The following is a 26,645-nucleotide window of genomic DNA, read 5'->3' on the forward strand; positions in this document are numbered from 1 at the left end:
AAACACTGAAAATATGTGCTTCAGGGACACAAATGCTAATTAAGAAAATGAAATTAATGTTCACTATTGTGGGAGGTGATTTTTCCATCCAAGCTGCGTGCAACGCCAATGTTCAGTGGAATGGCCGGGAACATCGTTCGAAGCTGCGTCTAGTTCGATGCATTCTCCCACGATCAAATTGATAAACGACCGGGCAATAATTTACCGGAGCAAATGTTCGTCGGCTAAGCGCTATCAACTGGACGGGTGTAGCTCGACCTGGCACGAGTGGTTGGAAAATTTGGCGTAAAGCTTTTATTCGGTACCAAAACTGGTTACATATTGGGTGTTTTACGTTCGTTTCCCGGCAAAACTAAACGTTATCACTAAATTCACTATGGATTTCCTCGCAGCTCGTGGAACAAGATAACAAAATAACGACGAAATATGTACCAACGATGGCGCGGGCGTACAATTTGGTCTAAATAGTGTTACGGGAGCTCCACGATTTGGGAAAATTCTCGATGACACCGTTCAGCACCATCGTTCAAAGTGCTGACTGGTTGGTGAACTGTGCCTAGAGTGTTGTACTAATATTATCATTATCATTAGACAAAATAATTTCGGGTTTCTAGGAATGATTAATAGGTTTTCAGTTCCGGCTCATGGCAGCTGGGAGGGCAGATTATGGGCGCTACGATTTTCCGTTTAATTTGGATATTCGAAGCTCATATAATTGAGTGTTATTTTGTAATTTACTCCTTTTTATTTGAAAACCCACCAGTGAAGCTCATTCCAAAATGTTTAAACTAATTTAACCGGATCTATTTTGACTTAAGAGCCTTGGGGTGTGTGAGGCTCAGTATGATTTTCTAGCAGTTAAATTGAACAGTTTTCCAATGCCTTGTTTGAAAAAATGAAAATAACCCATGATGTGAATTTCAGTTTCGATATAGAATGCAGAAAAATCAGCTGTGTTCAATGCCACGATTCATTTGTACGTGCTTTGGGTGGTGAATTTAGCACATATTGCTTTTATTTTAAAGTATATTTTTAAGTGCTAAAGCATGTAAAGATGGGCCTTCGTTGACTTTTTGGTATGCTTGATATAAATCTGAATTATTAAAAAAAATTGAATCATCCTTTAAAATGTCTCATTCGTGAATTTGCATAATTTGCAAATTTCATAATTTTTCGATGGGCATTGCATATTTCTCGGAACAGTTTTTATTGACCGATGAATTGGATTTACAAGTAAATTTTAAAGGAATCGAAATACATGTTAGTGTAAACTTACGCAAACAAAAATATTTTGTGATTTTACATCAATTTTCATGCACATATTTGGGACATATAAGTTGCTTTATCATTCTTCATACTTTGAAGCGAAACTAAGTGTTAATATAAGACTGTTTATTGAAAAATCAATGAATTCCGATTGAACTTTACTTCGATCACGATTTTCAATCAGCTTTTCGATGTTTATTTCATAGTAGTAGTAGTAGTAGTTATTTTTATAGGTGTTAGCTATTTTTAGTTAGTTTCGTATCCAGCTGTATGTCAAAACAGCTGGCTGCAAATTTATACACTTGTCATTCTTTTGACATTTTGAATACTAGTTTCGAAAATCTCGAGCTTTTAGCTATCAGAACGCCATGTGGGGAAAAGATTGTATTGGAGAAGCAAAATAAATCTCTCCAATAGAGTATTGGAGAAGCAAAACAAATGGACGGTCTAAAGTGAATGATCGTCATACCGTCGGCAATGATGGAGTGAGTGATAGAATGAATGAGTAGTAATTTTTTGTTAAATGCGTCCGACGATGGCTGAAGAACAGTAAGCCGAAACGTTATGCTGTACAAAAAATAAAAAAATGAATGTTTTCTTAATTATCACCGAAAAGAATCAACAAATCAATAAAATAAAAAAAAAAAGAATTATTGGATCTCTAGCTCGACTGTTGATCGACTGAGCCACAGAAACATGCATCTGCTTGGCCGATAAAAGGTTTATTTATATTCATGCAGTCGTACCTACTAGCAGAATGCAAGTTACAGTCGAAACCAGTAAAATTCAAGCTAATCTAACATTAAATCATTACAAATGAAATTTTCCGTCGTTTGACAAATTAGATCTTTAAGAATTACATCGTATGAAGGATTAAGTCACCTGTAAAATTCAATTTTGTGTGTGTGTATGTATGCGTGTGACAATGTAACACCCGGAAGAAATTGAACATTCGCCTTTTTGCACCAGCTTTAAAAACTTACATTTAGACTTATTCGAAGATCAGAATAATATTCTGAAACGACAATCAAATCCTTAAAAAATATTAAATTAGTAAACAAACTACACATCAAGCTTCATTTTTGGACTTTATATCGTAATACATATGAAAACTGGTGGAGTAAAAGCAATAATTTTATGTATAAATATATAAATATAGAATAACACGGCTAAGTATAACAGCATACACTCATATGTAAGATTCGGAAAAGCATGTTTAGGTGTATTTCCTGTATAAGCATCTTTAGATTGGACGCATCACAAGCTTCGAATATAATAGTACGTTATAAAATATTGATACTCAAATGAATCCATTTCCTTATACAGACAGCTAGTGTTATAAAGATTTAATTTTTGTTTTGAACAAATTAGTGATAAGATTCATCAACTTACTTTTGTGTATGGAGACATCTATCGGATAGGACAATATAGCTTACCTGAAATGAGAAAATAAAGCGAAATGTGATTAAACTTTTGTTGCTTGACAAGAGAGGACACTTTCGTGGCATCTCGACAAAGATCATCTAAAATATTAGTGCTTGTTCCTAAAGATAATATTGTAGATTTTAAACTTGACCTAAGAAAAAAAAAACAAATGATTCTGGAGGTATTTATTATTGTAACTTTTCCCGTTTACGTTTTCATATAATGCACTGCTGACTCATTTTGCCATATTCACAGATTGCTGACCAGATAAAAAACCGAATGCGATTATTGTAATAGCTAGTTCTTCTGGATTGTATCAGATTTTGTTTGGTGTTGATTTTGATATATTGTACCTTAAAATAGTTTTCCGGTTTGGTGCTGCTCGAATTTTCTATATCTAGAATCTGGGACTTTCAATTTGAATTTAAACAATTGACCTTTTCTCAGGATGTTGAATTAAATGGTTGGGTTGACATTTTTGAGAGGTAAAATTCCTGTCTGTCCTCCATTGGAACTGCTGTCTTGTAACCATCTATCCGAATTTTTGTCCGAAGCCCTTTGAATGACTTTACCACATGGAATCCCGATCATCAAGCCGTATCAAGTTTATGACAAAACACTGTTTTCGTAGCAAGTGCTAATTCCATTTTGGTTCAGTTAGTCAGAATTTTCTATTCAGTATTTAAAAGAGAAATAGATCAGATACGACGTACTGATCGGGATGGGTTAAAAAAGAGGTCGTTCATAAACGACGTAAGTCATTTTGAATCCCCTTCCTGCTCTTAATTACATTCAATAAACTTTAAAAAAAAACTCTACCAAACCACAGTTTCAGAAAATCTATGTAAGTTTATCATATTTTAGCTTTATTTGAAATTTCTTTCATTTTCAATCATCAGCCATCATGATCAAGAGGAATTATTCCAAATCCAATCTACAATAACCTATAGTTTACTTAAGTAGCATAATTCAACAAAAATGTGGGTACTTTGAATTTCATATCTGAATATTTCGGTTTCTTCTAGGAGACTAGGTTTCTTCTAGGATCATAAGCTCTAGAATAATATTTATTTATTTATTTGAATAACACCAAGAAGATTCCTAAATTCCGGTAGATAGTTTAGCGATTTCTTTTTATATTTTTGAAGGGCACTAATGAAATTAATACCAAATATTGCAAAAAAAAATTCTTCGAATTAGTTTTTGTCGTTAATTCTCCAATTCTTAAAAAAAACATTGAACTTTTTATTCCGACGTTTACTCTAGAACTTCTTCTTTGACAGCAATTTAGTACAAGTTATAGTTTCAGAGTTATAACGATTTCAAGAAAAACGGTTCAACTATATAAAAATCGTACTTTAAATTACATTTAATCTGTAAAATCATGATTCAATGTTTTAATGACAAATTTTCATCAGAAACATCAGAAGTTTTTCAAATGTCTTTGAATTGTTTTAGCTGTAAGCTCTCCCTTTTTGAGAAAAAGTAGCAAGTTAACATCATATATTTCATAGGGTTTACGTTTCGATTTGTCACTACATAACAGTTTATTTTTGCACTGTTATGCCACCTAGCAGTTCAATATAAATCGCTAGGCAAACGTAAAGTTATTGCTATTCAGTGATGCCAAATCGTGCGCACTAAATTTTCGTATTCCTTCTAAAAGGTGATTTTTTTGAGGTTAGGATTTTCATGCATTAGTATTTGCTCAGATTTTTTGAGGTTATGATTTTCATGCATTATTATTTGCTCAGTATGCTCTGACATTTCATCATGAATAGACTTACTAACGAGCAACGCTTGCAAATCAGTGAATGGGCCCTAGAAAAGTTGGCAGAAAATCCGCTTTTTTATCGACAAATTTTGTTCAGCGATGAGGCTCATTTCTGGTTGAATGGCTACGTAAATAAGCAAAATTGCCGCATTTGGAGTGAAGAGCAACCAGAAGCCGTTCAAGAACTGCCCATGCATCCCGAAAAATGCACTGTTTGGTGTGGTTTGTACGCTGGTGGAATCATTGGACCGTATTTTTTCAAAGATGCTGTTGGACGCAACGTTACAGTGAATGGCGATCGCTATCGTTCGATGCTAACAAACTTTTTGTTGCCAAAAATGGAAGAACTGAACTTGGTTGACATGTGGTTTCAACAAGATGGCGCTACATGCCACACAGCTCACGATTCTATGGCCATTTTGAGGGAAAACTTCGGAGAACAATTCATCTCAAGAAATGGACCGGTAAGTTGGCCACCAAGATCATGCGATTTGACGCCTTTAGACTATTTTTTGTGGGGCTACGTCAAGTCTAAAGTCTACAGAAATAAGCCAGTAACTATTCCAGCTTTGGAAGACAACATTTCCGAAGAAATTCGGGCTATTCCGGCCGAAATGCTCGAAAAAGTTGCCCAAAATTGGACTTTCCGAATGGATCACCTAAGACGCAGCCGCGGTCAACATTTAAATGAAATTATCTTCAAAAAGTAAATGTCATGTACCAATCTAACGTTTAAAATAAAGAACCGATGAGATTTTGCAAATTTTATGCGTTTTATTGTTTAAAAAAGTTCTCAAGCTCTTAAAAAATCACCCTGTAGTATCGGGATGGTGGCAGAGGAAAAAAATAATAAAAATTCTTATAATTTATTTTACGTTGATTACATGTTCGTATCGGGACTACGACTTACTTTACTATGGGAAGTCTTTTCCAAATTTACCTTGCAGAAGAATGGGTAGAACTTCATTTTCAACGTTTCTTGTTGTATTTAAGGTAGCAAAATAGTTTCTTCTCCATACCACCAGAAATATGTTCAGCAATTTAGGATAAAATTTTCAGTAGTATGAGATATCCAAAACTAACTCAAACCTGAAGTTTTCTAAAATGTTTGTATGAACGACCATTAAAGTGAAAATAAATGACGCACAAAATTCCAAACACATGAACTGAACGAATCATTGCACAAAGCGTATCGTGCAAAACCGATACATAAGCAAAGTCTTGGCATTACATTCCTTTTGTGGAATTTGGCCTTTCTGTTTCAACAGACTTCGCAGCCGATTCTTAGTGTACAGAATCATTGCATGGCGAGTACAATGGATCCTACTGACACCAAGAATCCTTCCAGGTCGGGGCTCGAACATACGACAACTGGCTTGTAAGACCAGCGTCCTATGCATTGAACCGCCAACCCGGGACATAAAATAGTTCAGATACGACGTACCGATACATAGAAATGCGGAATTACACCGTACACGGAGTAGTAATTGTGTGCTGTGGACTTACGACACGTTTTGTTCTCTAGTAAAACAGACACAAACTATAGATGGTTATGAACCATGAGTATTTTAAATTGACTAATATGAAAGAGACATATTTGTAAATATTGTTTAAGACGGTCAATTTAGTCATTTAATTCATAACCAAAATGCTCTTATAAATGATTTTTTCGCCTATAGCGAAATTATTCAGATTTTTTTACAGATCCAAATCTTTGGCATGAGTTGTGTACTGCTCATTCGGATCATTAACGAAAGATATGAATGCAAAGTTGAATACTTGCTGTGATCGACTAATCACCTTTACATCTATGTAATTCCCTCAAAACTCTTTAATACTCCGATACATGGTAGTTCCCATAGACAATAGGTAAGAGTAGTAGAAATTTGGTTATTCATGACAATACACTATTACTTTATGAGTTGACAAATTATAATTATAAAATGTTGTTTTTTTAATATTCTTATGAATTACGAGTTTCTAATTTCAAACAGCCAAAACCGAGCAAACTCCTAGAAATGTTGTTTTATTGTGTCCTCTTATTTTTAATTTATGTCATATTCATTGTTATATGATTTTGGTTTCACTAGTTTCCTGTTCCATGTCGTAATTGGCCACAAAAATAGGAACTCCAAAGTCAAGGTGTATTTCCGTGCCGATGATTGAATGGCTGCAGGAGGTTAAAAAATGCAGTCATGAACGGAATATCTTGGGTTTTTTCCTTGCTGTGTTACGCGAAGCTCTGGCACAGTGTACGATTTCATTCTTCGCAACTCGTTGGATTTAAATGATTCAAGCATTTAAAAAAATCCTTCCATGGTTCGCTATAGGCGATTATAAGCCAGTATATTTGGTTTCTTCTAGTTGTTGTACGATAAGTGCTGGAGATATAGTCTTCATTATTTTAATTGATAATGGTTAGAGTAACACAAATAAATCTCCAGCATAAACGTACAGCATCTATGAACCATATTTCCAAAAGGGAAACTTCTACGTTGGAAAGTTATTCGTTGCCTTCAACACGAACGGTATGACTAACCCACGTGAAATGTCTCGTGCATGCATACTTACAAATAGTGCTCTCGATGTTTCTCTCATATCGGTGCTCACAACTCGCAGTAGCTCGTCCGTTACAGTTCTTCGGTTCAGATGTTACTCTTGTTGTTCAAGTTAAATACGTCGGGGTTATTCTTGATCCAAAATTGAATTGGTCTGCTCACATTGACTTCAGGATTAAAAGAGCTTACATGGCTTTCGGCCAATGCAGACGTGCTTTTGGAAAATCATGGGGACTCAAACCCAGACACATTCATCGGATCTACACAACTATCATTAGACCAATTTTAGCATATGGATGTCTTGCGTGATGGCAGAAAGGAGAAGTTGCGACAGTTCAGTCAAAGTCATCTCCAAAGGAAGGTCCTAATGGCGATGACAGGAGCATTCATGACAGCTCCTACTGCTGCTCTAGAGGTGCTACTGTGCATCAAACCACTACATGTGTTCCTAAAACAAGAAGCATTATCTTGTGCATATCGTCTTAAGGTTACAGGGCTTTGGAACAGTAACCCTATAGATTATGCTACCAGCCACACTCGCTTGTGGTCTCAAATAGTTACGTGGGATGAGAGCTTAATCACTCCTAGTGATCTAACTCTCACATGCAGTTTTCCTTTCAAAACATTCAATGTGACCTATCCTCTTCGTGAGTAATGGTTGTCTGGTTATTAGAAACGACAACTTGATGAACACATAGTTTGTTATACGGACTGTTCTCTGTTGAATGGTCGTGCTGGTGCTGGTGTCTACTGTCGTGAAATGAGGCTGGAGCAGTCTCATTCACTTGGTAGATACTGTACTGTGTTTCAAGCAGAAATCTACGCGATTCTGTGTGGAGTACAATCGGCACTTCAGCAGAGGATTTGTGGTAAGCGAATTTATTTTTGTTCCGACAGTCAGGCAGCCTTAAAAGCACTCAGTTCGAATGATTCACTTTCGAATCTAGTGATCGCATGTCGAACTCAAATTGAAGACCTCAGCATTTCAAATGCTGTTTACTTCTTATGGGTACCCGGCCATTCTGGTATTACTGGAAAAGAATGGGCTAATTAGTTGGCTAGAGCTGGTGCAACGATTGATTTCGTTGGTCCTGAACCAGCTTTACCACTTTTAACTAGTTGGATAAAGCACAAGATTCGTTCTTGGGCTGCATCCAAACATGCCAGCTACTGGCGCAGCTTGCAAACTTGCGCTCAGACAAAAGCATTTCTACCAGATTTAAATCTGAAAATGTCAAAGTGTCTACTGCATTTCTCCAAGTATCATTGAAGTATTCTGGTCAGAGCTCTGACTGGACATTACAAACTCAATTATCACATGGCTACTATTCAGCGTGCTGAACATAATTCGTGTGATTCAAGTGAATGCGATTACGGTACTTCATATCATCTGATATGTAACTGTCCCGCATTGACGCAACTACGTATCCGGGTTTTTGGTTCTCCATACATGGTTGAGTCTGTGTATGCGGAGCTAAAATTGAAGGATATTCTCTCGTTTCTCACCCAATGTGGTAAGGAGCTATAGTCAGAAGGGTTCATCGTTCTTCCTGGAGTGAATGAATCCCTTCTGTATTGACCTTATGTTGCTGAATTTACTTCTGCTCATACACACTGCGAATTTTTCTGCATTCTTCCGGGAATGCAGAATGGTGTCGCTTTTGTAAAATCTCTAAATCCTCTCGGATGTTGGATGTTTTATTAATTGTGCATTTTCACACCTGCAGATCGTTCAGCATCCTTTCCGGGATGCAGAAAGATTTGTTTCGTTATGTTTTGTGCTGTTTTTCCGCCTCACCCACTTCGCAATTTCCTTTCATGTTCCTTTCATTCTTTTCTTCCCATCAGGAAATTGATGAGAAGCTACGGCAAGGCACAAATCTCCAAATAACTAGGGGAACATGCTACTTGAACCAATTAGTTCTGATTCCTGATTCCACTTGCTCGCGTTGATTAGCAAATGAATTAAATGAAATTCTCATAAACGCATAAGATATCGATCTGTTTTTCTTAATAGGTTTCTAAATGCCTAGCATCTCTCGTGGAATAACCAGAAAAATAATCAGAAAGTTCAAGCTCGTCATAAAGAACTCTTCGCTGATTTATAAGGAGTGTATCGAAAATAAGCTATCCAGAAATTTTTCTTTCAAATTTTGATAAAAAACGATATTTTATTCAAACTAAAAATTTATCCTTTATTGTACGAGGTTAAACTTGAGCATAATGAAAACCGGATTAAATTTAAGTTATTTCTTTAAGAATTTTCGTACTTTTAATCGAACACTCTTAAACAAGTACCGAACAAATGTTGCATCGCATTTTTTGGACGCTTGAGCCAAATTTTTTTTTAACTCCTGCATGGTCCCAGCTGCCTTGCCAGTCTTCTTGAAGACCCTCTTCACGATTGCTCAGTAACGTTCGATGGGTCGAAGGTGAGGCCAATTTGGTGGATTGATATTTTTCTCAACGAAATTAATACCTTTTCCGCAAGCCAATTGAGAGTGATTTTGGCATAGTGAGCCGACGCTAAATCCGGCCAAAACAGTGGAGGTGTACTATGCTTCTTAAATAAAGGCAGAAATCTCTTCTGGAGTCACTAAGATCGATAGATTTCTGCATTTATAGTTCTGGTAGTGTAAAAAATGGTTGACTTCAAACCACAGGAACATATTGCTTGCCATACCAGTACCTTTCGACCGAATTACTCCACTTGAATCGGCCTGTCCGCATCGCTCACATACTTCCCAACGACGACAGTAAAGTATTGTGGACCTGGAAGGGTTTTTGAATCCTCCTTTATATAAGTCTCATCGCCTATCAAAACGCATGTATCCGGACACTGCAAAAGACGCGAATACAATTTCCGGGCTCTTGTTGCTGCTCACTTCTTCTGTTCTACACTTTGTTTCGAGATTTTCTGCTTCTTGTAGGTCTTCAGGTGATTTCGCCTCTTGAAACGCTTGTCATTCCGACACTCGTTCCTGCTATTTTGCCAAACCACGTATTGACATTGATTTGTTCTTCATGATTAGAGATACCACTTTCTGGTCTAGTTTCGGGTTGGAAGATCCGGGTTTTCTGCCTTCTCCTGGTAACTCATCCAAAGAATAGTGTTCCCCAAACTTATTAATGAGGGTTTTAACACTGGCATGATGAATTCCAAACAACTTCGCCAATTTTTGCATAGTAACACCCTTCTCACTTAGCCATGTGTCCAGAACCTTAATTTTCAGTTTCTTTTCAATACGCGACATTTTGAAAACGCTGAATTTCAACCGCACAAACAAGTAAACAAACGAAAGCTGACAGCCAAACGCATAGCATGCTGTGATCTGAGCATAAAAAAAACCATCACAAATATATGCGTACAACACAAATGTATGTGGATAGCTTATTTTCGATACACTCCTTAGCCAGTTTTATATCCAAATAGCCCAACTAGTTTATCTTCTATGAACATTCCTTTTACAATTGATTTGGATTTAGCAGATTAATGAAATATTTGTAGTGTATGGATTACTCTAACAAACACCCACTAATAATATTCAGGATTTCAAATAGAGCAATGATTCAGTGGAATAATGTTTTAGAATCATTTAATTGTACTATGTTCACGTTACTATACACAACAAAACTTTAAAAATGTATAATAAACGTTATAACGCAGATATTTGTTTTGAATACATTATGCATTCATCATCAGTGTATCAGGTTTTAGTGATGACTACATTAAGTATTTGAAATACGTATCTGTGATGTAACGTTTATTATAAATTCTCAAAGTGTTGTTTTGTATAGTGACGTGAATATAGTAGAATTAAATGGTGTTAAAATATTATTCCAGTGAAATTATTCTACTAAACGCTGAAGTGACAAATTAGTGAAAGCAATGAATAATTCTATTAGGTCCATATTCTACCACCTTAAAACCCTAATCGTCTTGGATACAGATCTCATATCAAAAGTAATGTGAACCCTGAAATTGTTTTGGAAAATACGGCTGATATCGATACTGTAATAGATTGTTCAAATCATTATATGATTGAAGTTAGGAGACTATCGGTTGCAAAACCTCAAACTAAATTTTATTCTCCTATCATCAACCGCTCCTTCTTCGGTATCAATATCAACATTCTGGTGATCCTACTGTGGAATCCATAGTTGAGCACATCCAAAAAAAAATTAAACATAACACATGGATCAATAAGATTAACAATGGAAACAACATTTTTTTTGCAAAATTTTTTTTATCCATCAACCTAATCACCTTTTAGGGTGATACAATGGTTCCAACGTTTTTCCAATTTTTCAATACCATGTTTATAAAAAAATTGATCTTTCGCTTCAAAATAAGCTTCAGTTTCAGCGATGACCTCCTCATTTGACCAATTTTTTTCCCTGGAGCATTTTTTTAAGATCAGCAAAGAGCCAGTAGTCACTGGGGGCTTAATCTGGCGAGTATGGGGTATGGGGAAGCAGATCAAAGCCCAATTCGTTCAATTTCGCCATTGTTTTCATCGACTTGTGGCAGGGTGCATTTTGTTCCATCGAAAGCAATCGCGGCACCCACTTGGAAAAAAACCTTTTTCATGCTCAATTTTTCATGAAGGATAGTAAATACACTTCCATATGATATCTGTGTCATCTTAGCAATCTCACGAAGCTTCACTTTATGATCATTCATTATAATTTTTGTCACTTCACTCACATTTTCCGGTGTAACGGCTTCCACTGGTCTACTTGAGTGTTCCGCGTCATTTGTGTCGGTACGACCACGTTTAAACTCGGCGAACTACCGACAAATCGTTGCTTTTGATGGACAAGAGTCCGGATAACATTTTTCAATCCATTGTTTCGCTTGCACGGTGTTTTTACCCATTAAAAAACAATGTTTTATCAAAACACGAAACTCACATCATCATCGTCCAGGGAAGACCGCTCCAGTCGAAAACCAGCATGCGGGCCACCCGCCAGGCCTTCGTAGCCTGGGGGTGTTTTCCGCGGACCCACACGGACCGAAGGATGCGGCCAACATGGATATTTGCAAACGCCATATGGAAGACCCATATGCAATATCCAATTCACCGGCATTACATAATGATACTATTCTAGTTTTAATATAGTCGTAATTAAGATTAGTAAATATCCTTGGCATCTTAGAGCTTAAGCAGTGTGCCTTAAAATTATATTATAATATTGAATAAAAAAAAAAAAAAAACACGAAACTCGTTTTTTTCATTTTTTAAACAAACTACAAAACGACTTTACTCCAACCTCGATAACTCAGCTGTTTCTGGTCGGATCGATTTAAAATTTTGACCCGTTTCAAGCAAAGGTTAGTACTCTAGAAAGACGTGGTTACTGGTTTACTACGAGCGCCATCTCTGCTTTAGTCTCGGGACTTATTGATCCATGTGTTACATTCACTAAACAATTCAAACCATAATCTAAAAAACCTGTTTTAATCCACCTAGTGGTATAATGATGCCTTTCAGCTCTCAAAGAAATAAATTAAATATTCCCTGCAAACGGTAGATAAAGTCAAAGTCAAAAACTTTTTCAATTTTGTGAGTCCTGTTGAAATCATTAGTGAAGTTAAAGAAGAGTTGTGATGTTTTTTGATTGATTTAAAACTGCATTAAAGCCCTTAAAAACTTGTTGGACGAGACATGGGGTGTTGGTCCAATTTCTAAATGATTGTTCAACATAGAACATGTATGGGACAATGAGTTGTTTCAACTCTTTTTGCTGAACTTCTCGTTTAAACGCAAAATTGGACGTTGCTTCAAAACTTTTCACTTTGTGAATAAAAATAAATTAAAATTGTTTGAACTAATATTCGAGCTTGTAATATTATTCCCGGTTTTGCACTAAAATTCCGGTCACTTGCCACCCAAAAATCGTGTCGCTATCTTTCGTGGTAAAAGGAAAAATTAAAAAATATGAATATTGAAAAGACTGCAGTCTTAAATATTGGATAGACTGCAGGCTTTACTTTGGATGCTTCGTGAAAACCTTCCGATTATGATTATCCGAAATATACTTCATCGGTGTTCAACCTATGCTCGACAAGGGATTAAATAACACACGTACAGATAGATTTTATCACACAATAAGGTGCGGTAGTGACTCTTAATGGATAACATTATGGCCCTACATTTCACAGCATGTATGTATACAGTTTTTTTTCACAGACAGCAAAAAAATCCCTTCTCTCGTTATCGTCGTCGTTCGAAGCCGACGAGAACGATGAAATAATGTGATTTTTCTCTCCGGAAAGCCACATCCTCCGACCAGACCGCGCCCGTTCGTGAGAGTTTTGTAGATTCCCGGAACTGCTTTATACTGTCAAGTCAGACCAAAGATCGCCGGTCTCCGCACGCTGGGGAGAGTTGATGGGATTCAAATTTATCTTCGCACAAATGCTTTTCCGGCAGAAACATATTCAAAGGGTCAGTGAATAATGCAAGCAGGAAGCAAGTTTTTTTTCTGTAATAAAGGATTTTGGACTTTCGACGGAATGCGCAAAGTTGAAAAGCTTTCCACTTTTCGTTCGTGATATAAGACTGTTTCCGGGCACCTGGGTAGTCTGCTGATTGTCATTCGTTGTCGCTTTTGACTGCTTGTTTATGCAAATGTATACTTCTTTTTTTTTCAACATTTCCATCTTCGTGGCGCAGGGGTAACTCGTCAAATTCACGTTTTGTAGATAACTCCTTTTTACGTTGTTACGTGAGTTTCAGGTTTGTTTGTACGAAGGTTTTGGCGGTCGTAGGTCACCAGCAGAATAAGAATTGTTATCATTGGTGCGGTGTTCTATTTATATTACAGACTAACTTGTAACACTTTTTTTTATCTACATAATAAATCATATTCGACTTTCTCAAGGTGTAATTTCTAAGAGAAACCAGAACGTTAATAAAAAAGCGGACTTCGCTCAAATAGCAATGCTGGCACTCGATCCAATCATTCGGAACCGGCTGGCAATACTCATTCGCATCCATAGACTTCCGTTTCCACTTTGACGTAGCAGAATCCATTTACTGCTCTGCTGTTAGTAATATACAAAACATACCCTTTTCTGGTACGGCACTTGACGCGAAAGGGGACTGAATATCGCAGAATTTCGGTGTCTTATGCAAATACAGGGGGATCTACAAGTAAATAATGTGCGGTGGTGGTGGCTTTAGTGCCTCCGATTTGGGTAAAACCTGGCTTAAATTTACCGACTCAAAGCCACAAACTGGTAGTACTGTGTTGCTTCTTCAAGGTTCGCATGCTTCGAACGCATTGGGAAGCTTTTCGGATTTTCTTCGGGAAGAACGGGAGTTCCATTTATTTCTCAATATTACTGGTACCGATTTTCACAACAGCAATTTATGGACCTGCTTGACGTTTCTCAACCATAATAAATAGCGACGATTAGTTACTTTGGAAGCAATACTGATGTACCGGAAAAAATGTGTTGTTGTGATGCTCTGTAGATATAAACCTTACATCATCTTATTACCAGTCGAAACATCACGGTATTTTGACAATTAGATGTTTTGTAAGTTGACAAATCCTGGGTGGATAGGATTAGGAAGATTAGTATTAGATTATTAGTAAATTATTAAAGTCAAGTTATCTAGAAAATGTCTTTACCTTATGATAAAAAAAGGTATAAATATTGAGAGATCAATATTGTTTCATTGTAGAATTTTTATTCTAATCTTCTAATTTTGGTTGGATAAACGGAGTACCAGATGTCTAGTATATCCATCATAGATTTAATCAAAATATTTCTTCAGATTTTCCACGAGAGAGCAGTTCCGAAAAAAACAGCAGAGAAGATGGTAATGTCAACATAGGCTAGCTTTGATTTGATTGAACGTTTGTACACGTGTTCAGTGTGGTAGATCATTGATTTTTGGATGTGGAACACATCTTTGTTTTCTATATAGGTGTGCAGATTAGAAATTCAAGGGTAAATACAAGTAGAAATTTGGTCAGGTTTTGAACACTTACAGCTCAGTCAGTTCAGTTTCAATCAGTAATATTATTTCACCAATTGATTGGAAATATATGAAATATATGATATGAATGATCATAGCCATGTATTTTCAATTATATATCACTGAAATGTTGATTAATAGCTAGCAGTGTCCTATTTTGTCTGCTAAAAAACTCCGGCATACCGAGTTTCCCTGCCATAGATGACGCTTTTGAAGGAGTAAGCGATATATCAAAGGGAAAGCATCGCTCTGATTGGTCAATCGAATCAAAAGCGAAGCTGTTGGAAGCACGCGAATCTATAAATAGAAGCGAAATTATAGCTAACGTTTCAGTCCTACGTGTAGCATGGCAGAGGTAGGTTGTTGCTACACAGCAAGACAAAAAGTGCAATAAAACGATTCGAAGCTATGGTATGCTTTGATTTTGTGTGATGCGAGTTCGGATGAAATTCCATGTTATGTCGTTTTCGCCTCAGAATTTTGCAACCACCCCAAGGTCAATTATGAGTGCTTAAGATTAATTCCTAATTTACATTTAATAAGATGAACTCGATTAATAATAAGAAAAAGTTTATCGCTTCAACCGAAATCGCAGAATGGTAGAAGGGGCTGGGGTCCACTAGGAGATTGATAGTACCTATTAACGCTCTCCGGACAGTACCAGCCTAGATACCGTGTGGAATCCGGCGGAAAAAAATGAACCAAGAATAGATCCACTGGGTTCCTGCTTCCATGTCGTAAAAGGCGACAATTGCAGGAGTTTCTTTTTCCTTTCAGTTATCAGATATTTTCAATGTTTTACTTCTGATTACTCTATTTTACTAAGTTATCTCTTAATTCAACCCGTCAATATCCGTCTATCTTAGGAGAAAAGTTTCATTTGGACTGTTTCCTTCTTCCTTGATTGTCTTTCAGGATTATAAATTGAATGTTAAAAATCAACTATTGCGCAAATCCGTTGATATTACAAAGTTAATAACAGAGATAACATATATCGGTATATTGAATACATAGTAAAAATACACTTGATATTACTATTTCAAACAATAAATTAATAGTTTTCTCGGTAGCCGGCTGCCCAGATCAACCAATATAACAAATTAATAATTTGAAAAAATAATAAAAATAATAAAGCGTAAACAATACAGAATCAAGACGCGTGTGAAATCTGTTGAGCTTTATTTGGTGATTTAAAATGATTTTATAACAACTGTTTGTCAATGCAATGAATAAACTATTTTGTCTAAATCCTATTCATTGGTTTATTTTGTAACACGTAATTTCATTTATAAAAACGTGATAATTCCACCTAGCAGTGAGATGATCCTTTTTTTATCAATCCGCATGTGTTTTTTGCATGGATATTCTTCAGTGTTTTAGCTCTCATGACATTATTTTAACTATCGTCGTTTTAAACGGCAAATTGAGATTTTAATCACTTATTACTCTGTAATTTCGAAACTGCAAATCGTATCGAATTTCAATCTTAACGTGTGACAATCGATTGAACATTCCATGAGATGTCGAAGTAAGCTCCACTTTATAGTTTTTCGTCCAGAGCCGGGAATTAACATAACCCAAAATGATTCGTATGGCCATAAATTAATACGCCAAACAATTTACATCTTCTATATTGGTATACATTTTAAAAACTCATCATCCTGTAATTCCAGAATCGGATAAAATTCACCAATTTTGTATGGGACCATAAATCCTTTAATTTGAATTTTGGCCTTTTTGATAAAATTATTGAGCTTAGAGAAACGATTCCATACTGGAACCGGGATACCGAAATTAGTTAAATTCACCTGAGAAGTGTGTAGACATCTTTGAGAGATTGTAGTGCGAATTAAATTTTTGGGTAACTTTCGAATCGAAAACTGGATACCGCTTAAACTGAAATAAATTTATCTGGTAATCGATTGATTAATTTATGTGAAATGGACATTTTTATACTAATCACCCTGTATCCCCTAAACCGGAAGTCGGTATATGGGAGTTATGTTCTTCCAGCATTTATTACTGCAAGTAGTTAAAATCAAAATAATTATGGAATTACTTTCAACTCGAAAACGCTGCCATCATCTGGTTAACATATGTCATATTCGAAAAATTATGTTGCCAAAAACGAACCGTGCTAAAATCGGTCCGAGGAAAAATTTCATGAAAAAGTATGCTGTACACAGTCTTTTAGGTACTTAGAAACAATTGTATGTAACAGTATAAAAATCGTGTTTCATTTGGCTCCGAAACAGAGCGTCATAATCGAACGCGTAAAACTCCTACTACTGGAATAAGGCGAAAAGACGTTTACACAAAAATATCGATATCTCCGTTAAAAATGGATGGATTTTAACAATCTATGGCTTGTTGGATAGTAGAATTACCGTGCGGAATCTAAGTCTAAAAACATATTCTGTTCTCACGGTCAGTTGAGACAGCTATTGTCAAAAAACTGAAAATTTTGACATAAAACTTTGTATAACTCAAAAAGTAAACATACGATCTCAAAACTATTCAATAGCGTTCTGGGTGACGGAAAGACCTTTCATTTGCGTCTAGTTTGATCAAAATAGGTCCAGCCATCTCTGAAATTTCGACCTCTTTGTTGAAAACACACATACAGACCCACATACGGACATTTGCTCAATTCGTCGAGCTGAATCGATTGGTATATGACACAAACCGGAAGTCGCCATCTTGGAATTCAGAACCACCCAAAACATCGTTTTCCAACATGTACTCATCAAACCCGTTCCTAAAATACCCATATTGTAGTGATTTCCATTGAATATAAATGAGCCGGAAATGATTTTCATTGTAAGCGCAAACCTCTTTTTACGAAGTCGGTGCGTAAAAAAAGTTTACGTTATTTGGGATTTGGTTCGTGAAAAAAGATTACGTTATTTGGGTTTTGTTCGTAAAAAGAGTTACGTAAAAATAGTTTACGTAAACGGAGGTTTGGGTGTACAAGTATTTACTAAATTGAATATGTAACTTGGTACGTGTTCTGCTTCAATTTACTCACACTGAAAAACATGATTCGCTGATCTCTATTCATACTCAAAATAAAACTCTTTCTAAAAAAATAAAAACAAGATTTCTTTCTGTCCTACGGCATTTAACCTGATGATATAAGACAACGTAATTAGAAGAATAAGAGTTTCCAGAAGTGAACTTAACGAACCGATATGATAAATGAAATTTCGATTGGTCATCAATAGATAGGATGATGACACAACTGGTTTATTGATGTATTAGATATTTATCGTTTATTATTACCATATCTTTAAATCCATTTCATCAATAAAACTACTTGCTATTGAATAGAAAACAAATATTCAATAGTGTTGATTTTACGTACAAATATGAATACATTGTCTTCCTTATGTGTATTTCAAAACTTCACTAAATTTCTTGGTTTGACTGTTTGTTGAAAATATGCTACAACGTTGATAAAGTATATAAGTTTTATACTGCTTGTTGGCATTTGGATTTTTTTTTCAAAATTAAACGATGGTTGTTTGTTATTTAATACTCAGAAGAAGTAAATATTGTTTCATGAGTTCACCATCTCTCGGTAATGGCGTTGGTAGCAGTAAACAGTGATGTGATTTTGACCAGTACAACGATAAATGACCGTAGTACGGAAATCACCGTTGTATCATGATGCTCGCGTGATACCACCGTGATTCAAGGTGACAGAGATGTGATTTCATGGTGTACAGTGATACCGATGTCACATGTCTGTCATAAGCATAAGACGCCTATTGCAATAAATATTTGTTACTGCTAGTCTTTTCGGGGTGCAGCTAATCGTTCACTGCTTGAACATCGAAATTTTGCCTAAATAGCTGCTTATAGCTTTATCACTAAACTCACAGATGATACAGAAATTCAACAAAAGATCAAAATTCCCAAGAGGAAAATGTTCAGAGGGCATTAGAAAATTTAAAAACATTTGTACTGTAGGGATAACTATTCAGTACATGGAAAACTTGTTTTAACATTAACTCTTTTATTCTTCTTCATACTTTCACTTACATGAAACGGCCACTACATAAGTGACATAAATAACGTTCATTTGCCATTGAAAATTTTCAATATGGAACATTTCTGGTGAAATAAAGAAGATTTTTGTTCTGCGTTTGGCTGTACTCGTTCTCCGTCAAGTGACAGCATTTGAATATAGCAATTTTATTTAAATGAATGGTTATAACAAAATCAACAGATATGGTCTTCCGTGTAGTAAGATGATAAACTCTGTTGAATTGATTGCAGCAAACATCCATTGGATTATTTTGTCATTACTGTGTGCGATGAGCTGATCGTGGTACAAAGTCCATTCTTCTCCAAGATCTTCCCGGAACTTTGATATGAATCCTTGCTAGAAGTGTGGGGCAGTCGATGTTATTATTAAGCAAATCAAAAACGAAAAGTCTTAAGTTGATGAGAGCACAGCGATCTTCGTAACGTGGTACCTGAAGCCGATTAAGTCAAGGAAGTCTTCGAAGCGCGAATCGGACAAAACATTTCTGCTCTAGTTCGATCCGGTCGATAGAAACGTTGTGGTATGAAGCCTAGATTACAACTCCGTATTTTAGAATACTGCGTACTAGAGCAATGTAAACAGCCTTTAGACAATAAACGTCGTTGAAGTCCGTAGAACATTTTTCTGTTTGCCTTTCTCTATAGAAAGGTATTAGAATTGCTGTAAAAACCGACTTTCGAATGGAGTCTCGGAGATATACGGAGATATGTTATATACCATTCGACTCAGTACAAAGAGATCGGAAAATGTCCGTGTGTGTTCACTTTTCGAAGATATTTTTACCACTCAATTTTCTCAGAGATGGCTGAACCGATTTTAACAAACTCGTTTCAAAGCTACTGTCGGGCCATTGATTAAAGTCGAAGATCAAATGGCTGTGACTTCTGGTTCCGGAGATATAATGGAATAAGTGACGTAACCGACAAAATGTGTTGCTTTTACCGCGCATGTTTCTCGGAGATGGCTGAACCGATTTTAACAAGTCTAGGCCCGTTTGAAAGCTATTGTTAGGCCATTGATCAAGTTCGAAGATCAAATGGCTGTGATTTCTGGTTCCGGAGATATAATGGAATAATGACGTAACCGACAAAACACGTTGATTTTTACCGATATATATATATATATATATATATATATATATATATATATATATATATATATATATATATATATATATATATATATATATATATATATATATATATATATATATATATATATATAAATATATAAGGGTGCCAATATTTTTGGATCACCTCTATTTTCGTCAATCTCTAGTGCTCAAAAGTTTCAGCACCTCGAAAAAAGTCCTCATGCAAAATTTGAGCTAAATCGGACATGAGTAAGGGATGGTGCCCAGCGGTTAAAGTTTGAAAATTTTAGATCTTGTAAAAGCACCGTAGGGGGGAAATTTCCAAAATCGCAAATTTTTTTCGATGCCAAAAATTCTAAAATTGCATGAAACGTTTCGGAAATTTCATGTACTATCGTGATTTTTCAAGATCTATGAAAATTCCACTAAGTGGACTAAGGAGTGTATCGAAAAGAAGCTATCCACAAATTTTTCTTTAAAATTATGATAAAAAAACGATATTTCATTCAAACTAAAAATTGATCCGTTATTGTACGAGGTTAAACTTGAGTATAATGAAAACCGAATGAAATTTATGTTATTCCTTCAATAATTTTCGAACTTTTGATCGAACGCTCTTCATCAAGTTCCGGACAACTGTTGCATCGCATTTTTCGGACGCTTGAGACCAAATTTTTTTGAACTCCTGCATGTTCCCAGCTGCCTAACCAGTCTTCTTGAAGACCCTCTTCACGATTGCCCAGTAACGTTCGATGGGTCGAAGCTGAGGGCAATTTGGTGGATTGATATTTTTTTCAACGAAATGTATACCCTTTTCCGCAAGCCAATTGAGAGTGATTTTGGCATAGTGAGCCGACGCTAAATCCGGCCAAAACAGTGGAGGTGTACTATACTTCTTATATAAAGGCAGCAATCTCTCCTGGAGATACTCAGATCGATAGATTTCTGCATTTATAGTTTCGGTAGTGTAAAAAATGTTTGACTTCAAACCACAGGAACATATTGCTTGCAATACCAGTATCTTTCGACCGAGTTTCTCTACTTGAATCGACCTGTCCGCATCGCTCACATCCTCCCCAACAACGACAGTTAAGCATTGATTTTAGAGTCCTCCTTTACATAAGTCCCATCGTCCATCAAAACGCATGCATCCGGACACTGCAAAAGACGCGAATACAATTTCCGGGTCCTTGTTGCTGCTCGCTTCTTCTGCTGTACACTTTGTTTCGAGATTTTCTGCTTCTTGTAGGTCTTCAGGTGATTTTGCCTCTTGATATGCTGGATCATTCCTACACTCGTTCCTGCTTTTTTGGCCAAATCACGTATTGACATTGATTTTTTCTTCAAGACTAGAGATACCACTTTCTGGACTAGCTTCGGGTTGGAAAAATCGGGTTTTCTGCCTCTTCCTGGCAGTTCATCCAACGAATAGTGTTCTCCAAACTTATTAATGATGGTTTTACCACTGGCATGATGAATTCCAAACCGCTTTGCCAATTTTCGCATAGTAACACCCTTCTCACTTAGCCATGTGTCCAGAACCCTAATTTTCAGTTTCTTTTCAATACGCGACATTTTGAAAACGCTGAATTTCAACCGCACAAACAAGTAAACAAACGAAAGCTAACAGCCAAACACACAGCATGCTGTGATCTGAACAAAAAAAAAACATCACAAATACATGCGTACAACACGAATGTATGTGGATAGCTTATTTTCGACACACTCCTTAAGAAGGGTTTTGCCTTTCTCTATAGAAAGGTATTAGAATTGCTGGAAAAACCGACTTTCGAACGGAGCTTCGGAGACCCATAGTGTTATATACCATTCGACTCAGTTCGACGAGGTCGGAAAATGTCTGTGTGTGTGTGTGTGTGTGTGTGTGTGTGTGTGTGTGTGTGTGTGTGTGTGTGTGTGTGTGTGTGTGTGTGTGTGTGTGTGTGTGTGTGTGTGTGTGTGTGTGTGTGTGTGTGTGTGTGTGTGTGTGTGTGTGTGTGTGTGTGTGTGTGTGTGTGTGTATGTGTGTGTGTGTATGTGTGTGTGTACGTGTGTATGTGTGTGCACTTTTAGAAGATATTTGAACGCGCTCAATTTTCTCAGAGATGGCTGAACCGATTTTAACAAACTTGGGCTCGTTTGAAAGCTACTGTCGGGTCATTGATCAAATTCGAAGATCAAATGGTTGTGACTTTTGGTTTCGGAGATATGATTGTATAAGTGACGTAACCGACAAAAAGCGTCGAATTTGAACGCGCTCAATTTTCTCAGAGATGGCTGATCCGATATTAACAAACTTGGGCTCGTTTGAAAGGTACTATCGGACCATTGATCAAGTTTGAAGATCAAATGGCTGTGACTTTTGACGATTTATTAATTTTAGTTTGACGTAAAGCCGCCATGACTAAGTTCAGTTTTTGCAATGACTGAGCGGAAATATATATTGGAGAAGCCAAGTGAGAGGACTAGTGTTTGATGGACAGAGAAGATGGATATAAGGTATCGGTCGGGTGACGGCCAGGATGTAGACCATGTTCGATGTACGTTGCTACTATGTCTGTGAGTTTTAGTGTGGCTAAAGCAAGATCAGAGTGGCGAAATGGTAGCGCGTATGCACGGAATGCATAAGAACGCAGGTTCGAGTCCTGTCTCTGAGCGTATCTTTTTCCAAAAAATTCATCTTTCTGTTAGTTTTTCTTTCACTTGGCTTCTCCAATATATATTTCCGCTCAGTCATTGCAAAAACTGAACTTAGTCATGGCGGCTTTACGTCAAACTAAAATTAATAAATCGTTAAAAACAATTGCGGTTTGATTTTCCGTAACAAAAAAAAAGCACCACAGGGGGGAGTACATGAAATTTCCGAAATCGAAAATTTTTTTTGATGCCAAAACTCTTAAAACTGCATGAAACATCGAAATTTAGTGTCATCTAAAAAAAAATTTTTTTGAAAAAATTAACTTTCTGGGAATTTTCATATTATTTCTAAGTCCCAAAAAGTCGATTTTTTCAAAAAAATTTTTTTTCGAGATGACACTAAATCTTGACGTTTCATGCAATTCTAAGCCTTTTGGCATCAAATTTTTTTTTTCGATTTCGAAAATTTCATGTACTCCCCCCTATGGTGATTTTTCAAGATATATGAAAATTCCACTAAGTGGACTAAGAAGGCTTCTAGCATCACTATTCTCATACAAATAGGCAACGCAAATGTCAAGCACTAGTTTGGAAAAATGATGATGACTGTGTATCATAAACACTGAAGCGTGCTTTTGTGAACTACTTGAATGAATCTGAATCAATTGGTGTCAAAATTAGTACCTGAAATTATATAATAAAAGTATGAAATATATTTTCATGCGACTGTTATGAAAGAAGAGAACGGCATTATCACACCACTAGGTGGATTAAGAAGGGTTTTTTAGATTAGCATCACTCTTCTCATACAAATAGGCAACGAAAATGTCTATCGCTTGGTTGGAAAAATGATGTCTACTATGTGATATAAACACTGAAGAATGCTTTTGTGAATTGATTCGAGTCAATCTGAATCAATTGGTGTCAAAAGTGAGCCCAAATTAGTGTCACAAATTATTTAATAAAAAGATAAAAAATGTTTTTATGAAACTGTTTTGAAGAATGAGAAAGGCATTATCACACCACTAGGTGTGATTACATTAAAATAGGTGATACATTAAAATAAGTTAGAAGTTATTATGTAATAAAATTTAGAAAAATTTCTTACCGCTCTTGAAGTACGAAATTTTGAAAATGCTTTCAGGTGAGTATAGTAAAGAAAGATGTAGTCCTACGTCAAAAGTTTCTATTGTGTTTACATACAATGTAATATGATTAAGGACTATTCACACATATCCGGTCCGGTTCAGTGCCGGCGCGATACCGTGCACGGATACTGATATTATTTCATTCGTTTTCTATGCGCGCATTCACACCTATCAGGCACCGTGCCTTTTCAGTGCAGCTCGCCGTCAGTGTAGCGTCCATCCGGCAAATACAAATTCGTCGTCACCGATATTTTTTATTTTCACTGAAGTCGATATGTCATTGCATTGGCTGTGCCGGAACGGAAACAGCACGGAAACGGAAGGGTTCCGATAAAAAAAGAACACTGACGGCGCACTGAAGGCACTTTCACTGAACCGTCACGGAACTGAAATGTGTGAATAGTCCTTTAGCCGACATTGTTCAGATGGTTTAAAAATCAAAATAAATGTATCTCTTCAATTTATGCTCTATGAGTATCAATACAAATTGTCACAGGAAAGTTCAAGTAAAAAATAAATTGAATTTAGGTACTTGATAGTGAGTCGAGTCGTAAAAACAACAATACCGAACCAGATAATAGCTTTAAACATATATAAATCCGCATGACGTTTTTGGATGTTTTTATAACAATAGGAGAACATTCATTATATAGCATTTATTTAATTTTGCAACCAGCACATCATAACTTTTAGCTCTCAACAAGCCAACATTCAACCGTCCAATCAAATGTGTTCAATCGCAGTACCACAAACGGTCCAATAACTTCCGTGTGATGTGTAAGTTCCGATTAAAGCTCGCCACTTTTCGTATGCTAACAGGTCTACTGTAGCGTAAAAAAAGACTGAATATAAAATAAACAATCGGCTAAAAATCGAAGCAATTCGTTAATCCCAATCGCGCGCCCCGTTCAGCATTCAGTTCATGCTGGACACCTCGTGGTGGTGGGCTCAAAAAAAAACTGGGTTGCGGTTAGGTAGTTTACTACCGCAAATTGGTTCCGACCGCGGTGTGGAATTTTGGGGAGAGAAAAATGGATTGAACAAAAAACATGTGAATTTATTGATTAACGAGCGCCCGATTCGTCACGGGTTAAATATGCAATCCTAGGTGTGGAAAAAAGAGTATGACTGATGCGATTTGGTGGTTTTGCGAACTTTCAGTGTGGATGAGTTATGGCGCATCAATGACATCAAAGGAGTAATGTAGAGAAGGATGGTATAAGCACGATTTTTTTTAAAATAAATTCACTATACACAAGTTTCAGGCCCATGAGTTAGATAGCGGTTCCTATTTGAATCTAAAAGTTGTTTTCTCTTAAAGTTATTTAATAAATTTAATCTAACTTCAAGTCTCTCTACACATCATTGCTCCAATGCACAGGTATTAGACTAGCTGAGAAAAGTTTTCACACACTAGATGTAATATCAAACGAATGGAAAAAGTTTGATGTGATTAACATGATGTTAATTATCTCCGACAAACCGGATGTGGAGATATTTTGGAAAGGTGTAACTTTTCAATTAAAATTTAAAAGCTTCTCGCACTAACTAGTAAAACTCTGTCATATCTAAGAACAGGGTTCTCCTCGTATTCCGACCGTAGGTAAACGAGGGACTATTTCATGACCATATCAACATAACAAATCATATGATGAAGATAAAATCTCCTATTCGATGTATGCATGTATGGTACGATATGATTCAATTCATTGCTCATTGTACTGAACGCGCAAAATTAAACTTCAACAGCGAGCTTGGATCCAAAAAGCGATCTTTTGACTGGTAAAATCCCGCACAACTTTCTCTTTGACCAACGCAGCTCGAAATATCCGTTTAATCTTTTCTGCGATAAATGCATAAATTGACGTTTGTCGTCCATGGCTGCCCGAACGATAGCTGGGCGGGATAGGTACAGAAACGGACTACAGGGTGGACTTTTCTTTGCTTTTAATAGTCGGTAACTAGCAACGCCAGCAGAAGTTTTCTCGCTTGAAAAATGACGGTTGTCTGCTGGGAAATTCATGCCATAGTTGCTTTCAACGCGAATGAGTAATGGTATGAACGAAGCCGAAACGAGCACGGAATCGAGGTCTGTAGAAATTAAATCTCATGCTGGATGGTTGCACCAGATCCTCATACAAATTCGTTCCGATTCAACCCAGCGAGAGTTTGAATACTAGTAAGAGTTGATGAATTAGTTGGTAGTTGATAATGAATAGAAGATATATTTAGCTGCAAATGAAAATCTGAAAAACATTATGAACTGATTTTTTTATAAGCAATCGAGCCGATCAGCAGTATTTTTCGGTCTCTGGGACAATTAGATGATTCTCCAGACACATGAAGTTATCTGTATTTTCAAAACTACATCAGTTTTCCAATATTTTTAGGTAAAACCAAGCAGGTAAATATCTTTAAATTCATTGAGTGTAAATATTATGTGCGCTTCAAATGAAATTGTTGCATGACATTTGGTCTTCTGTCTTCTGGGTGGACATTCGTCATTAAAATCCCATGTTTTTTTTTCCATTACGACTTCAAACCTAATTGGTTCACATCAATATTTTTTTTCAAATGGACTCTGCTACTTCCAAAACGTGACATTTTGTTTCTATTTTAACCTCTGTTTGAAGAATTTTGATAATCTGATCTGATCAAAGTGTTTATCAAATTTCCTTGCTTTTCTCTATTATGTTACATCT

General features: G+C 36.3%; 1 protein-coding gene across 1 annotated transcript in view; it reads right to left on the bottom strand.

Moving 5' to 3' along the window:
• Nucleotides 1-2,630: 2,630 nt before the first annotated feature.
• Nucleotides 2,631-26,645, bottom strand: part of LOC131438235 (uncharacterized) — a 679,506-nt gene continuing 655,491 nt past the window's right edge. The window contains exon 4 of the mRNA XM_058608110.1: nucleotides 2,631-2,702. Coding sequence (XP_058464093.1) covers nucleotides 2,677-2,702 — 26 coding nt within the window. The 3' untranslated portion in view covers nucleotides 2,631-2,676. The remainder of the gene's footprint in view (nucleotides 2,703-26,645) is intronic.

This window comes from Malaya genurostris, chromosome 3 (assembly GCF_030247185.1).
Source record: "Malaya genurostris strain Urasoe2022 chromosome 3, Malgen_1.1, whole genome shotgun sequence".
Taxonomy (NCBI): domain Eukaryota; kingdom Metazoa; phylum Arthropoda; class Insecta; order Diptera; family Culicidae; genus Malaya; species Malaya genurostris.